General features: G+C 49.1%; 1 protein-coding gene across 1 annotated transcript in view; it reads left to right on the top strand.

The window, feature by feature from the left end:
• The window catches only part of drosha (drosha ribonuclease III), a 74,614-nt gene that overhangs the window by 30,133 nt on the left and 27,591 nt on the right, over window positions 1–16,890 (top strand). The window contains exons 18-23 of the mRNA XM_034560204.1: window positions 836–974; window positions 1,077–1,137; window positions 1,588–1,647; window positions 3,748–3,847; window positions 6,063–6,165; window positions 12,204–12,274. Of these exons, the coding sequence (XP_034416095.1) occupies window positions 836–974; window positions 1,077–1,137; window positions 1,588–1,647; window positions 3,748–3,847; window positions 6,063–6,165; window positions 12,204–12,274 (534 nt within the window). The remainder of the gene's footprint in view (window positions 1–835; window positions 975–1,076; window positions 1,138–1,587; window positions 1,648–3,747; window positions 3,848–6,062; window positions 6,166–12,203; window positions 12,275–16,890) is intronic.

The following is a 16,890-nucleotide window of genomic DNA, read 5'->3' as shown; positions in this document are numbered from 1 at the left end:
GTCTGTCTGTCTCTCTGTCTCTCTCTCGTCTGTCTGTCTCTGTCTGTCTGTCTGTCTCTCTCTGTCTCTGTCTGTCTGTCTCTCTTTCTGTTTCTCTTTCTTTCTCTCTGTCGCTGTCTGTCTTTCTCTCTCTCGTCTGTCTGTCTGTCTGTCTCTGTCTGTCTCTCTGTCTCTCTCTCGTCTGTCTGTCTGTCTGTCTCTGTCTGTCTCTCTGTCTCTCTCTCGTCTGTCTGTCTGTCTGTCTCTGTCTGTCTGTCTGTCTGTCTCTCTCTGTCTCTGTCTGTCTGTCTCTCTTTCTGTTTCTCTTTCTTTCTCTCTGTCGCTGTCTGTCTCTCTCTCCTCTGTCTGTCTGTCTGTCTGTCTCTCTCTCTCCTCTGTCTGTCTGTCTCTCTGTCTCTGTCTGTCTGTCTGTCTCTCTGTCTGTCTCTCTCTCTCCTCTGTCTGTCTGTCTCTCTGTCTCTGTCTGTCTGTCTGTCTCTCTTTATCTCTTTCCTCTTTCTTTCTTAATCTCTCTCTCTTCTTTGAGCGATTGCTGATCCCACATTACTATTAGACTGACTTGCTTTGACCAGAGTTCCCATTTGTAATTAGTAATTAAGCAAAAGAGGAAATGGAAGTCATCAAGCTCCATGAGGAGGAGATGGGGGGCGGGCGGGCGGGGGGGGGTCACAAGGCCTGAGGTTGGGCCACAAGGTGGAGGGCAGGTTTGGACTTTCCTGAAGATTAAAAAAACACGCAAGTGAAGTTCCTGAGTTCCCAGAGAGGTTCCTGTGGTTGGAAAGCGGTACCATACTCCTATTTGCTAACCCCCCCCCCTCTCCATCATCTCCTCCAGCTGGCCATGACGCATCCCAGTCACCACCTCAACTTCGGCATGAATCCCGATCACGCCCGCAACTCCCTCTCCAACTGCGGCATCCGGCAGCCCAAGTACGGGGACAGGAAGGTCCACCACATGTACATGAGGAAGAAGGGTGGGTCGCCTACGCCTCCCTTTTTGTCCCTGTCAAATCCCCCCCCCCCCCCCCCCCCCTTGTCTACCGCGGTGACTCACCTCTCCTCCATTTTGTTTCCAGGGATCAACACGTTGATTAACATCATGTCTCGCCTGGGCCAGGACGACCCCTCCCCCTCCAGGTAGGCTGCCCAGCGGGCTCACGCCGCTACTGACCGCGGGGGCAATCAAAGGGACGACCCGTGTGATTAATATACCCGGCAGGCCCGCTGACAAGAAAATTAACTTGAACTGTGAGGGGGAGGGATATCACGGGGGAAATGAAATGAGCTAATTTTAAGGGGGTGGCGGCGGCGGCGGCGGCTACTCGCTACTGAGCGCGAGCCGCTGTTATGAGCAGGTGTGTGTGTGTGTGTGTGTGTGTGTGTGTGTGTGTGTGTGTGTGTGTGTGTGTGTGTGTGTGTGTGTGTGTGTGTGTGTGTGTGTGTGTGTGTGTGTGTGTGTGTGTGTGTGTGTGTGTGTGTGTGTGTGTGTGTGTGTGTGTGTGTGTGTGTGTGTGTGTGCCACAAAAAGTCTTGTTTTCTTTCTCGACACTTCTCCCGACTGTCCTCCTGTCCCCCCCCCTCCTCCAGGATCAATCACAACGAGAGACTGGAGTTCCTGGGTGATGCCGTTGTCGAGTTCCTCACCAGGTGAGAAAGCGTTTTTTTCGTGCGTATTTGATGGACGCAACCGCTAATTGAAGCCGACGACAACACTATCGGCCTTCTCTCGCTCTCTCTCTCCCACGGAGTGTCTCTCTCTCTCTCTCTCTCTCTCTCTCTCACACACATTGTCTACTCTGTCCGTGTCTGTCACATCCGAGCTAATCTCCATACTTTTCGACCCATTCAAGACAGTGATTCACTGGTAATTGGAACTGGGATGTAAACCCCCACCTCCCGCCCTCACCCCCCCCGCCGATTTTTAACGGCCTAAAATTCTCCATGACAACTTGCAATTAGCTGTCTGGACTTGCTGTCTGGAATGCTGACTGTGTTATTGACTCCCAGGTGAGTGGGGACTCGGCGCGCCCGGCACTTACCTAAGCACAGTGCTAATTATGTGTAGCTATTATTAATCTCACACTCTCTCACTAGCGAGCCGGTGGCCGCCCGCCCGCCGCACCTCCTCCTCTGAGTTGATATCACTTCCCGAACATACAAGGGAAAGGGCTTCCTCTCTCGCCACAGGCTGTAGTACTGACACACACACACACACACACACACAGGCAGGCAAGGAGAAAGGAAGACTACATTTCTACCTGACTTCCATTCGCTAACGCTAACACTTCCAGCGCGGTGAGCATGCGGCGGGCGGGATTAAAGCGTAATGGGAGCCGACACCGGGTTACACGGGACACACACGGCTTCAGCTCCTTACGCAACACGACCAGTGTTACCAAGGAGGCGGTTAGCCTCTTGTTTCTCCAGCTATCTCTGGGCATGTTCTCCCCCCCCCCCCCCTTCCTCCACCCCCTTCCTCTTTGATTGTTAGCGTCTGAGGCAATGCGCGGCCTCGCGCCCCGGCCCTCTGAATTATGTATCGGCCTCTTGTCCAGTTAAATGGGAACAGCGGATCCAGCCAAGCTGCCTTGTTACACCTTCCAGCGCGCTGCCCTCGGAGGCTATCTGCGTCCAGCCAACAGAATACTTTTGCACATTTTAATATGATGTTATAGTGTTGAACAGAGGGGGAGTGGGGGGGGGGGGGGGGTCACGGCGTGCTTATTATTAGAATTGAAATTTTTCAGCAGATGATGTAAAGGAAATAAGTTTGCTTGCAATAATTTGCGACTAAATATTTCATTGAGGTGTTTTTTCATTTTTTTAAAGCATCAATGGCTGCTGATTGCTCAATGTAGAATAATGGCGTCATCAGGGGTTGGGTCGGTTCCCCGTGACCCTCTTTCACGACGTGACACTGTCTCGGATCTCCAGGGAAGATGGAGGCTTGATTTTATTTACTAGCTTTCCTTATTTACTTATCTTGTCCCCTCCTTATCGCACGGAGATCGATCTTTCTGGTTCAAATTAGGACTTTCTTTCTTTTGAGTAGTAGCCAGAAGCCATGTTGCTAACGCTAACGCAAGCAACCAGAGAAAGGAAGCAGGTGCTACGAGGAAACCAGGACCAGAAACAAACATCTACGGTTGCTTCTGGGACCAGAAACGACACTTTTGGTGGCACAGCGGACCAGTCTAATTATTATTCATTACGCTAAGTGCTTTGTATTAATTCCAAGTGCTTTGTTTTTCACACCAAGATCACAACACCCTGACGAATGGACCTCTGGTGAATTTTTTTTTTTGTGGGAAAAAAACCCCAACAAAAAACGGAACGCCACCTGCTTCTCTCTCCTCGCTTTGCATTTGATTAGAAATGACTGAATTAAATGGCCTGTTTTTTAATTTTTTTTTAATTCAAATGAAATCAAATGATACGGTGCGGTTAGAGAGACGCCGGACCGTAATGAAAATGGAACCCGCTCGCCCAGAAAAACCCCAGCTGTGGAGCCGCGGCCATTTTCTGTGGTTCCCAACGCGCGGAACCTAATTAATTAGGTGCTCTCGAGTCAGAATTGCCGAAATCTGACTGTGTATTTAAAAACTGTTTTTATTCACCACGCGTTCTCAAGTTTTTTGGGGGTTTTCACTTTTACTGTCGTTTCGTGAGTTCTCATCAAGAGATTAGAGCCCCTTGAAAATAAAAATGTAGCCCAGTTCTAATTCTGGTTCCTCTCCCCGTCCACAGCGTGCACCTGTACTACCTGTTCCCCGGCTTAGAGGAGGGCGGCCTCGCCACCTACAGAACGGCCATCGTGCAGAACCAGCACTTAGCCATGCTCGCCAAGGTAAGCTCCTCCCACGTCCTCCCCTCTGCAGGTCAGAGCGGCCGAGCGGCCTCCGAACCGACGCCGTTATTGTTTTTCTGCCTCTCCTGTTATGACTTTCTAATGGGGGGAGAGGAATTTTTTCTTCCTGCCATCTATTTTTTTGGGGTTTGTAATTGGAGTTAAAAGGTTGTTGTTTTGGAGGACTCGACTAGTGCGTCCGGGGTCCCCGTGGGCCCCTAGAAGTCTTCCTGAAACACTCTCCAGATCCTGTTATCGCTAGACCCCCTTGCTTCCCTCTCTCTCTCTCTCCCCCTCTCTATCTCTCTCTCTCTCTCTCTTCTGGCAGCGCCGTACAGCCGAGCCGCCGCCCGCGCTCTCTCTGGCACGTTTTGCAAAGAACACAACAATAATCGTCCCGTGATGTGGAGAAAGCAATTAAAAAAACTTCAATCTTTCATGTCGCTCCCCGCTGAATACAAAGATGCAGCCGCCCGAGTCTGCGTTAGTGCCGTGCAGTAGTTTTTTTTGGGGGGGGGGGGGGGGGTTGTTTCAATTTGCCACTCGCGGTAAAGTGAGTGTGATACGGCGTTCGACGGTTTGCCAAGTTGTTTACCGGGCCTCCTCTAAAAGCCGTCTGCTCAAGAACACTCGCAATTATCTTTCACACACAAATCTTCAGCCAGCGAGCGCACTTCACTTGGAAGGCTTTAAAAACATTTTAAAAAAAAACGGGTTTCCTCTGAGTTGGAGAGTATTTATGAATTGTTTTTTTTTTTTTTAATTTGTCACGGGGGGTGGGATACCACCAATGGTTATCAGCCGTAATTAAATAGCACCCTTCGCTGCCAGTAAAAAAAAATTAAAATAAAAGTTGGGCTACTTTTTGACGTGGCTCAAAGAAAAATAGTTTCAGAAAGTTTGACTGACCCACAGTCATCACTCATTATTATTTACGTGACATTTTAATGAAGTCATTATTATTATTATTAGACTTGAAGCACTTCAATCCCGGTGGGGGGTGGGGGTGGGGGGGGGGGGACGACTCCACAATCGAGACCTCGCGCATAATGAACTTTTACGTTGTTGCTTTTATGTGATTGGATGGATCTTTTATTCGGAGCTGTCCGTCTCGCCAGGCCTCGTCCCGCCTCCACAGGGAGCGGCGCGGTGTGAATAAGCCTGTGGCTTTATTGCGCAATTTAATCCCCCGGCGGCTTTGTGGACGCACGCATTGTGCGTATTTTATGATTGTCGAATAAATATGATCAAACTGCTATCGCATAAAATAGGGAAACAAAAAAACACTTGAGGACACTCGGGGAGGTTCTGTTTGGAGACAAAAACACAATTTAATAGACATAATAATGAAAAAATACGGAGAATGAAATAAAGATTGGACCAATCGGAGACGAAACAAAAAAATGGAGACCGTGCTTTGATATTGATATTGATATTCAGGTTAACAACACACACACACACACACACACACACACACACACACACACACACACACACACACACACAACAGACTCGCTTCACGTCTCTGTGCTCGTGCTTTGGGTGCAATTTATCGCACGGTACAAGATATTATTGAATTTCACTGGTAGCATTATTATTACCTTTTTTATATAGTACCACAGAGATGAATAGGACATATACATACTAATACATATTTATAAACGGAGTAATAACTGTGTAGTAACCTGTATAACACATTTATCAGCTTAAAGCCCACTTCTCTGTAATTAATACTTATAGAGAAACAATAGTTCACCGGAGAAAGAACTCTCTTCAGACGGAGTGAAGGTCACCACTGTTCTATTTCGCAATTTATCTTGGGATTATCTAGCGTGTGTGTGTGTGTGTGTGTGTGTATAGTGTGTAGTGCGCACGTGTAATTCAGCGCGTGTGCACGTGTGTGTGAACATGTTGCTCCTGTGCCGGCTTAGTGCATCATGCCACAGCTGGACAACACATGGGCACATCTGTCAGTGCCATGAAGTAGAACCTTTTCCAGCAAGGGCAGGCAATCTTTTTCATTTCCCCAGAGTTGTTTTGCCCCCCCCTCTTTCCCCCCCCCCCCCCTTGTTTTCCATTGAGAGCCTATGAAAATGTGCAACACCCAAAAAATGCTATTACTTTTTCAAGAGGCTATTACCGGGGGTGTCGGTGTCGGCGCACTGATACGAATGCCTTTTATTTATTTATTTTTTTGTGTGTGTGTCTTTTGCAGAAACTGGAGTTGGATCGCTTCATGCTCTACGCTCACGGGCCGGACCTGTGCCGGGAGTCGGACCTGCGGCACGCCATGGCCAACTGCTTTGAGGCTCTCATCGGTGAGACCCCACGCCAGACAAAGAGAGACGGGGGACAGGGGGGGGGGGGGGGGGTTATGACGGGGTTATGACGAGCGAAGAAAAACCAAACAAACAGAAAATAAGTGTGTGTGTGTGTGTGTGTGTGCTAAGGTGTAAAATAGCTGCAGTGGATCTCCCCTGGAAACGTTACACGGCTTTATTGATTCCGGGGGGGCGTGGCTTAACCTCTGGCTAAACCTCTGGCTAGACTGCGCAATCCCCCGGAGCTATTGGGGGCGATTGCTATTCATCTCGCTCGCAGTCCAGCAGCAGAGTTTGTGCAGTGATTACCACACACACACACACACTCCTGGTGCCCCCCCCCCCCCCACCCCCCCCTGCGTCCGACCCCTTGGGCAGCGCTACGCTAAGCCTCGCTCCCCGAGAGCCCGCCGAGTCGGCAGCTTTTCCTCATCTTCCCCTCACCTTATCGCCATCTTGACTTAACCGGTTCAGCCATCTTCCGATGGGAGAGACAGGAAGTGGGTGGCTTTAAAGAAATCCCCCCCCCCCCCCCCCCCCACCAAAAGTGCTGACTGGCCCCCGTACCTGTTTCGGGTTCATTATCGGGCGGAGACAAAGTCCTAATCTATTCTGTCTCGCGGCGGCGAGGCCAAGACACGACACCGGATGCCCGTCTGTCTTTTTCTTCCTCCTCCTCATCGTCTTCCATCTCCATAAAAGGGCAAAGAAAAAGAAATGCGATGAATAAACAGGGCCACCGTTGTGAAGGAACCTGTGAGAGAACCGCTGTCACGGAGCACCCTGTGGGGATGGGATCCGGATTACTACACACACACACACACACACACACACACACACACATACACGCGTGCTGTGGGGCAAAACATGCTCACACACACATCCGAGGCGCACACAAAGCCACTCGCGTCTGATGTTGCCTCTTCTTCTTTAACTGAGACTTTTGTCATCTTCATTTTGTTTATTTTTATATTTGAGCTCAAACGCCGTCCTTTCAAGTAGCTCGACGTCGTGCAGTCGCTCCGTCTCACTCTTTATGTTCCTTCCATCGCTCCCTGTGATCTAGAGAGTTTTCGGGCTCCGTGAGGTGAAACATGCGCCACGCCGACGATGAGTGATCGCGTCACTCTTGTCAAACCACCCGCCGCCGTCCTCGTCTCCTCCACGACTCTCTCGGCAGACTCTTTCCTCCCCGGATCGCTCTCTCGCACGCGGAAGCCGCGGCGTCGGTACGAGCGAACGCCGTTTCATCCTTTCAAGGTCTGACATAGACGTAAAAAAAAAAGCCGCCGCTGCCTTGTTGTCTGAAGGTGTCGTCGTTCTTTTAGTTTTCTATTTTAACATCATTTTTCTTTTTCCTTTTTTTGTTTTTTCAACCCAAAAAAAAAGAGCCGTGCTGGAACGCGACGCCCTCGTAGCGCGACGCCCTCGTAGCGCGACGCCCTCGTAGCGCGACGCCCTCGTAGCGCGACGCCCTCGTAGCGCGACGCCCTCGTAGCGCGACGCCCTCGTAGCGCGACGCCCTCGTAGCGCTGCGTTTGACGCGAAAAGGGGGCGTGGTTTATCTCCGCGTCTTGTCTCCGTAAAAACAGTTATAACTTCCGCCGTCCGCCATGCAAAAAAATAGCCACTATTTCTACTCTGTACTTGTTGTGGAAATACCACAAACGTCGTATTTGGGTTCATAACATCAGCTCGGTGAATTTCACCGTCTTCTCCAGGAACTGCGTCCGGATGACTGCCGCTTCCAGCGCTACTTCAGGCTAACCTGTAGCTGTATTAAAGAGCTCGGGGGGGGGGTCCGCAAACCGCTACGATGTCCTCCATTTTTTTTTTCTGATTCAACAACGGCGGCACAGTGACGGGGCGCAGCATCTTCAACGCTGATTGGCTATCGCGTCTTAACGCGCCGCCCGACGCGAATTTGCGTCAAACACGCGTCTGTACGTTGACTTTACATGGGAGCGCCGCGTTTGGTGTGAACACAGCATAACCTTTTCCGTTTCATTTGTTTTTTTCCGCTGCCACGGTGACCGTTGAACTCGAGCTTTGTCGAGAAAAACGGCAGATAATCTCCTGCTTTGCATCGGGGCGGAGGATGTGTCTATATCTCCTAACCCCCGAGGCAGGGCCGCTCTCTTACTCGAGAGAGAGAGAGAGAGAGAGAGAGAGAGAGAAAGAGAGAGAAAGTGTGGGGAATGTGGAGGAATGGAAAAGCAAAAGGCATCTGCAATGCAAATGGTGCCCTGCAACCCTGAATAATTCAAAGTGTTGAATGGAAATCTTGCTTTTCTGATCCCCCTGTCATTAACTTCTGCCGGGAATGAGCCTCATTCTCATTTGGGCTCTTTTGGCCTGCGCACCTCCCATTCTCTACTCCATCCCCTCCCTCCCTCTCTCTCTCTCTCACCCTCTCCCTCTGTACTTTCGCTCTTGCCCACTTTACCTCTCTCCGCCTCTTTAGAAGCCCACTTTCTCGTCTCTCTTCTTATTTCATAGAAACCCGGCTGCGCCCGTTGCCCTCCCGCTTCCCTCTCAGGTCCTCTCTCTCTTTCTTTCTCTCTCTCTCTCTCTCTCTCTCTCCCCGCTGATAAGCCGCGTTCGCTTCCTTCCTGCCCCGACTGTTTTTTGAGAAGAGAATGGAGAGGAGAAGAGGGGCGCCTCACTCTGTTTTTATGGCCCTAATTTCCTTGTACAGTTGATCTGTGGATTATGCGCCGCCAGCCGCCACGGGAGATACAGATGGTGAACCTTTTGTGAGGGCCCTGCTCTAAGCTCTTCCTATTAAAAGAACGGAGAGAAAGGATTATCTCTCACTTGCTGAATATCAGATTCGTACACAATGCAGCCGGTGTGTTCATCCGGCGAGCGCTGCTCCCTTTGTTAATTGCCGCGATGGTAGCGGCGGTGGAGTTGGGTTTTCTCGCCTCCCCCCCACACACACCCCCTCTCTCCAAGCTCCGAGCCCCATCTTTTTATGAAAAGTAAGATGTTTGATGTCACAATGCACTCATCCTCCCTTTTGTCACTGCCGTGGTGCAAATTCTATTTTCATGTTTGTTTGTTTTTTAGTGTCGGGGGGGGGGGGGGGGCGCGGGTCGTTTATTTATTTTTCTTCTTCTGCCTTTTACAATGTGTTGCTTTTCCGTGTCCGTCTGCCGGCCCCCGTCGATCCGAGAGGGAGCGGCTTAATACGTTATTTAATGGATTAGAGCCTGAGCGTTTTTGAATAATTCATCCCAGGTTATTAATGCGACTGTCAGCCCACCCCCCCCCCACCCCAACTCTGGGTTTTCATTGGTCACTGAAAGCGCGCAGACGTTGGAATCGCGCTCCTAAACGCCACGACGTACAGTACGGCGTCGTGGAGCCCGTGGAGGATTCATTAGAGGCCGTGACCTCTGACCTCTGATCTCCATCTGACCCTCACATTGAAGCTTCTCATCTGCTGTTCGATTTGTGGGGTAATGCATCGCCCATGTATTCATATTTATATATGTATATAAAAACAGACGTATTCAAATGCTGATTAGGAAGTCGATTACCACGGCGACGGAGCTTTTGGACGCGTTCAGGTCAGCCGTAAAAAAAAAGAAAACCTCCGTTGAGCCAATCGTGTTTTCCTGTAAGTTTCAACAGGGCACTCGAACCCAGGCTTCGCCCCACCCCACCCCTCACCCCCCCTCCTGCATGGTCGGCGGGTTAGATGCACCGCGCGCAGAGCGCTTGACGTTACTGCGAGATGAGCTGCAGAGAGAGACGCTCGCTCATAATTGCCCCGTGTGTGTGTGTGTGTGTGTGTGTGTGTGTGTGTGTGTGTGTGTGTGTGTGTGAGCTGCAACTTTGCAGGCTGACGGGGTGGACTGCAAAGCACAGATCTCCGTTTAATGATTGCGGCAAGTTGTGCGTTTGATTGGATCGCTTTGGGGCACCCTTCTTCTTCTTCTCCTTCTTCTTCTTCTTCTTCTTTTGCATGCACGGAGGAGAGTGTCAAGAGTGTTCTCGCTAGAATTAAGTTCACATCTTGGATTCTTCATCCACGGGCCCTTTGATTGACAACAAACGTGTTTTTTTTTAGATTTTTTAATCCCTTTTTTTTTTTTTTTTTTTAAATCTCCCCCCCCCCATGCTTACCTCACACTTTCCTCTTGGAAGAAGTTTAGAAAATCTAATATGAAGACAAAAAAAAAAGTTCCGACTAGAAGGCCTGTACTTTCCTTTTTTTGTGGGGGGGACTCGAGTAATCTGCTGTGTCATCAAAACATGAAAAAATCTGCCTGCCCCCCCCCCCCCACCCCCCCCCCCCCCCTCTATCGTCAGCATTGGCGCACATGAAGGCATGAAGTGATGTGTTGAAAGACGTTCAGAAGCTCTGGTCCTGGGAGGGGAAGCTCACCCTCCCACAGCTGGTCTCCAGAGGGAACATCTGCTGCGTGGGAGCGCCGAGAACTGAGGTCCATAATAAAGCAAATCTCGGCGCCGAGTGGGAAAACATCCGGCGAAGAACACCCCCCCCCCCCCCTCTCCCTCTCCCTGGAGATCTGGTACTAAACACACAGGCGTCGCAGCTTTTTAGCTTCACGTCAGCAGTTTTATGACAAAAATGCAACTTTCTTGACGTGCAAAGCTACCGCCCAGCCCCCCCCCCCCCCCCCCTCCACCACGTCGGTAGAAGGTCCTCCACAGCGAGCGAGAGCCAAAGCAGCTGCCCGGGTGCAACAAAGTTGTCGGGCTCAATCAAACTCCACCAACAGTTGGGCAACGGCGGCAACCCTCCTGTTGCCGAGCAAAGGGGGCGAGCGAGGCGGGGCGAGCGAGGCAGAGCGAGCGAGCGTTTGTGTTTGCCTTTTGTGCGAGGTGGTTTGTTTGTATGTCTTTATGGTGTCGGTTATGTTGGCTGCATCTTCATTGTTTGTTTGTGTGTGTGTGTGTGTGTGTGTGTGTGTGTAAATGGCCTGTTAGCCATCTGAAAGCAGTTTCCCTCCCCAGATGATGAATCCCTCGTATGTTTTTGATGTCGTCCATGAAAAGCCGTTTGCGCATTTAGACTCTGCAGCCCCATTTCCACCGGCTCATTTATGCACATAATAAAAACCACTGCACGATTGTATACCCAATTTGCCAGGTGGTTATTGCTTTCTAAATTGAATGAGCCGCCCTAAGTGTGATGGTACCAAGTCGTGCGCCGCTTAGAGGCGCCGTGATGGTTACGCTGATCTTTTTTTTTTTTGTTGCTAGAAAACGGCAGAAGAGAGCCCAAAAAAAATAAATAACAGAACATGGACGACCGGGAGAGGCTGCATGTCATTCCAATAGAGAGAGAGAGAGAGAGAGAGAGAGAGACATTGAGCATCTTTTGGTCGCTGTGACAGCAACTCTCTGCAATTTAGCACCAATCCTGCATCGAATTTCTTTCTTTGTCTGATATCTTTTGTGTGTGTGTGTGTGTGTGTGTGTGTGTGTGTGACACATGGAGGACATTATATATATATATATATATATATTTGTTTTTCTTTCACCGTCTCTGAATGTGAGAGTCCTGAGGTCTGAATGTGTGGTTGTGTGCGTTCGTCCCTTTTCATTCGTTACCGTGCGCCAGGTTTGATGTTTACGTGACCTTGGCCTGTTCCGTCCTTCTGGTCAACTATCTCCTTCCTCCTCCTGTGCTCTGACAAGGTGGGGAGAGAGGGGGGGGGGGGGGGGGGGGGGGTGGATCTGCACGGCAACCCTGAGGTCATTTTCACCCCCCCCAACCCAAAAAAAGCAATAAAAATGAACTCCTACTTTTTTTAATAAAGCAATTATAACTTATTGCCGAGTTGAATTAATTTTAAGTTTTCCATTACGAGAGCAGGTCTGAAAATCGCCTCAGAATAGAGAAAAATATATATATATAAAAAATAAAAAAATTCTTTCACACCAGCTGGTTCAACAGTTTTTTTGCATGTTTATATAAAGTCGTCCCGCAAACACAGCGTTGTATATTTGTTCGGTCCTCATTAATTCCTAATTTCTCTCTTCTTTTTCTTTTTTAGGTGCCGTGTATTTGGAAGGCGGCTTAACGGAGTCCCGGCAGCTTTTCGGCAGACTGCTTTTCAAAACCGAGGTAACAACAAAATGTTTTACTTAGCCCTAAAGTGGCCTCTGCCCTGTGTGTGTGTGTGTGTGTGTGCGTGTGTTTTTCTTACTTCCATTTGTGGAGGACGTGACTTCAACGTTTCCACAGATTCTTCTCCCCTCCTTTCTTTTAATATTTGTTTAAGACACACACACACACACACACACACACACACACACACACACACACACACACACACACACACACAGGGATAAAAACAATATCGCCGAGAGGGGAGAAGAAAAAAATAGATATAAAAAAAAAAAAAAAATGAAGCCTTTTTGTATATTTAGTGAAACGAACCGGAGGTGCGTAACATCGCCAGGCTGGAGCGGGACACCTGCTCTTGTTTGTGTGTGTGTGTGTGTGTGTGTGTGATCAGCAGGCATGAATAATTGAGTATTTGCATTTATCTTGGCAATCGATGTTATGAGTCAATTAAATAAACCCGGCAGTGGCAGCGGGGCTTCGTTCCCATTGGCTGTCGAGGGTGCTCGTCGGACGCCTGGAACGTGCCCGAGCCGCACCGGGAGTCTTTAAAGGGGCCGGGAGCCGAGGTTTCAGGGCTAAATCTACAAGTTAATTGGGGATCATCCCAAACAAAAAGCTCATTTGCAGGAAATATTTAAAAAAAATCTATTAAATTCGACTGGAATATTATATATTTTTTTCTTCAAGGTTGAGGGAAAATGATGTAACCGATAACTCTGCTTGAATTTTAATTTTAATAGCGTTTTTTTTCTTCAGTGACTCGTGTCCGTAGAACAAAATAAATAAATACAACAACAATGTAATACAATACGAGGCATTTGTATCACTGTGTTCGGGCCTTTTATGATTACATAATTATATATATATTTTTTTCCATTTAACAAAACCTTGACAAGTCATTCAGGCCCCTTTTTTTTGTCTCCACGCTCGAAAAAACATCCTTGGGGCTCCGCTCTTTTTTTAAATTTTTTTTATTTAACACGTTATTGGGGTCGTCGTGAAGTGAAGGTCTTTTTTACTCGCGCGCTGGTTGAGAGATCCGCTCGTAAAGACCCCGACTTTACAAGGGGGGGGCGCTGCGGATGCGGGTTATTTCTTTTAATTTAATTTTAAAGAGTCGGGCACGCTCGCGATATCGTACCCAGATGGAGGGATTGAAGAGAGGGAGAGAGAGAGAAGTAGATAACGAGTGATCTTAAAGGAACTCAATGTACCTGAACCTCTGCATCGCTAGTGGAGAATGAGGACGTGACGGGTTAGAAGTTACATGTGAGCAGCATTAATACTAGTTTATTCTTTCCTTTGTGACCCTTTGAGGCGGCGATGTCTAGAGACGAGTATCCTCGGTTCCTTCTCGATACTCTTATCAGAAAAAGGACAATTAATTGTTGGCCACATGTTGCGATGAGCTGCTACTGTTTCCTCCTTCTTTTTCTTCTTTTTTTTTAATACTTGTGAGGACCCTGGCGGGTGTCTCCATACGGCGCCGCTCCCCCCCTCCCTCCCTCCCGACGTGACGGCCAATCGTGTCGTTCGCAGCGCGTCACGATCGATGGCGAAGTCGCAGGATGAGGATGATGATGATGATGATGATGTCGATACCTCGTAGTATCACACGCTCCATGCGACGCTGCTGAAGGAGAGTTGAGTTGAGAGAGAAAGACCACTTCAACTTATTGGATTTTTTTTTTTTTTGGAGACGATACAGACTGCCCCCCCCCCCCCCCGCCCCCCCCTCCTGAATCCTCCTCATGGCTGCTCTGTCATACAAAGCTGAGAGCAGGCAGATGGCCGCACACCAGAAAGCAAGCCAGACCCCAGTCGGGTGGTCTGATGGGCATGGACTGTGTGTGTGTGTGTGTGTGTGTGTGTGTGTGTGTGTATGTGTGTGTGTGTGTGGGTGTGGGTGTGTGGTGGAGAGGGGGGGGGGTTAGACGAGCGGACAGAGGGCGAATCCGTCTGTATATTTCTAGCACCAACCACTTGAGCGTCTTCACACGGCACATTACCGACCTAATGAGAGGCGGCGCAGCATTGTCTTCATCAAACTCCATTCACACACACACACACACACACACACACACACACACACACGGGGGATCGATCCCTCCGTCGTCTCTCGGTAACAACGGGAGGCTGGCTGGTGTCTCTCTCCCCCACCCCCCCCCACCCCCCCACCCCATCTCTAACCCACCAGGATGTCATTACCCCCGCAGACGTTGTGCTCCAGTCCTCCTCATGACAACACAAAAAAGCTCCACGACTCCGGAGGTAGAATTCAGAATTGACTCCGAGACAAAGCGTGCATGTAATTTCCACCTCAAGACCTTTCCAGGAAACAAACACCGGCCCGAGTTTGTATATTTCCCCCCCCCACCTCTCTCTTTTCTGTTATTCCGTAATTGGAGCGGCGTTCATGTTTGCGGCGCAACAGTTATTTCCATCCCCCCTCTTGTTTCTCTCTCTCTCTCTCTCTCCACGTACCACGTATCACCTTTTCGAGCTGCCCCCCCCCCCCCCCCCCCACCCACAACGCAGGAGCCCGGAGCGAACAATGGATGCTAATTTTTGCTAATGATGTTATTGCGAAGGTTATTAAAGCGTCAGCGGAGAGGGAGGTGGGGAGGTGGGGAGGCGCGTCTTCTGCAGGCGGAGCTGCTCGATTGCGCCCCAACCTGGACCACATCGCTGTGGGGAGAAAGAAGGATGACGCTCCCCTGGGGGGGGTGGGAGGGGGGGGGGCCTCGCCTCGCCTCGCCTCGCCTCGCCTCTTATGAAGAGCAATCATCATAGTGACGATCTCGCCGGTTAGCTGTCGGGCTTGTTATTAACACCAAAAGCCCAACGGAGGTTGCTGTGACAACTGGGAGGATCGCTGTTGTCGTTGCAGCCATATTTCCCTCCCCCCATTGAGGGGGGGGGGGGGGGGGGGTTGATCCTCTTGTGATGTCATCCCGGAGGACCAGTAGAGTGTGCCGGGCTCATACAGGTGAACAAATGGCTCTCCAGGTTCCAGCTGGTCCTTTCTGCAGACACGCCGAGAACGATAGGATGTTTCTATTTCCTGCGATTTGACCCCCCCCCCCCCCCCCCCTTCCCCTTCCCATTCACTCGGCTGCCCTTTGCTCCCTCTTCAGCCCTTTTTCTGACCTCCAATCATAGTTGTGCGCTTTGTGGTGTGACGACTACGTGCCAACATGTCCAATTGGTCTGAGAATGAATTCATGCGCACATTCTCTCTCTCTCTAATGTTCCCTTGATTTGTACACCACGATAGAGGGCAAGAAGGGGACATGTGGAAGGCCGTGGATACCCCCCCACACACACACACACACACACACACACACACACCCCCAACAAGGGATGGAAACCCAGCGCTTCCAGTTTAGATTTGGCAAATTTACGGGGGACTTTTATTGTAGGGGTCATTTAAATCTTAATTATTATTGGAAAAAGTCTGCTCATAATAATGCAGCGAGGAAGAGTATAGTGCAAAAAAATGAACTTTTATTGTGAAGAATTTATAGGGAATCGCCGCTTTACAGCCGTGCCTTTGAATAAATATATGTGTGTGTGTGTGTATATATATATATATATATATATATATATATATATATATATATATATATATATATATATATATATATATATATTCCTTGATATGTCAAGAAACAGAAAAAAAGGCATAATTTTACAGCTTGTTTCACGGTCCCCCAAGTGGCCAATAAATAAATAAATCAATCAATTACTGGAGCTTTCTCGAACACGGGTTAACCAGTAAATGACATAAATAGAGACCAGAATGCTCTCTGCTCTCTTAACAGGCAACGATTTCAATATTCATCCATTCACAATTTAATTTTACTGTTAGTTTGTAGTTATATATTTTAGTCTTTATTTTTTTTTAGGTCCAGATATAATGTGTTTTAGATGTGTGGACTCACATATTGGGACACAGTTTAACTGGTGTCTAATTTAACAGACGGGGCATTTAAATAAGAACCTCACGTGCCCAGTAACCCCCCCCCCCCCCCCCACACACACACACACACACACACACCAATTCGTAATGGGTACATTCATCAGCCATTAGTGGGGGATAAAAAATATTAATGAAAAGTAATGCGTGTGCACATCCAGCGGCTGTTTCCACGTTCACACTTTTTTTTTTTTTCGCCCACACTGTGAAAGTCGCACTCTTCACCTCGACCATAAATCACGTGTCGGACTTCACCAAAAGAGTTTTGTGTGTTTTTTTTTTTTTTTCATCCTCATATTTGGAAGATCACCTTGACCAGTCGCTGGCAAGAGAAAAAAAAAAGGCCTCCGTCTCTCGGACTCGGGCCTGCTCTTCATGTTCGGTATCGATCAGCGGAACGCCATCTCCTATCGACTCCTCCCCGCTGCACCGCCGCGTTTGATGGATTGATTGGCTGGAGACCAATTTGTCAAGGAGCACTGGACCTTGTCGGAGAAGAGCGCCATTATGTCCCCAATCACGAGCGGGTTAAAGGTATCGTGGCGAGGACGGGAGGCCTCCCTCCCACAGACGTAATTGCATACGTTCCTTTTCCCACAGTGAGCTCCGCCCTCCAAAAAAATGTAAAAAATAC

Source organism: Cyclopterus lumpus, chromosome 20, assembly GCF_009769545.1.
Source record: "Cyclopterus lumpus isolate fCycLum1 chromosome 20, fCycLum1.pri, whole genome shotgun sequence".
Taxonomy (NCBI): domain Eukaryota; kingdom Metazoa; phylum Chordata; class Actinopteri; order Perciformes; family Cyclopteridae; genus Cyclopterus; species Cyclopterus lumpus.
The sequence above is the reverse complement of the archived record's forward strand: the minus strand, read 5'-3'. Positions and strand labels throughout refer to the sequence as shown.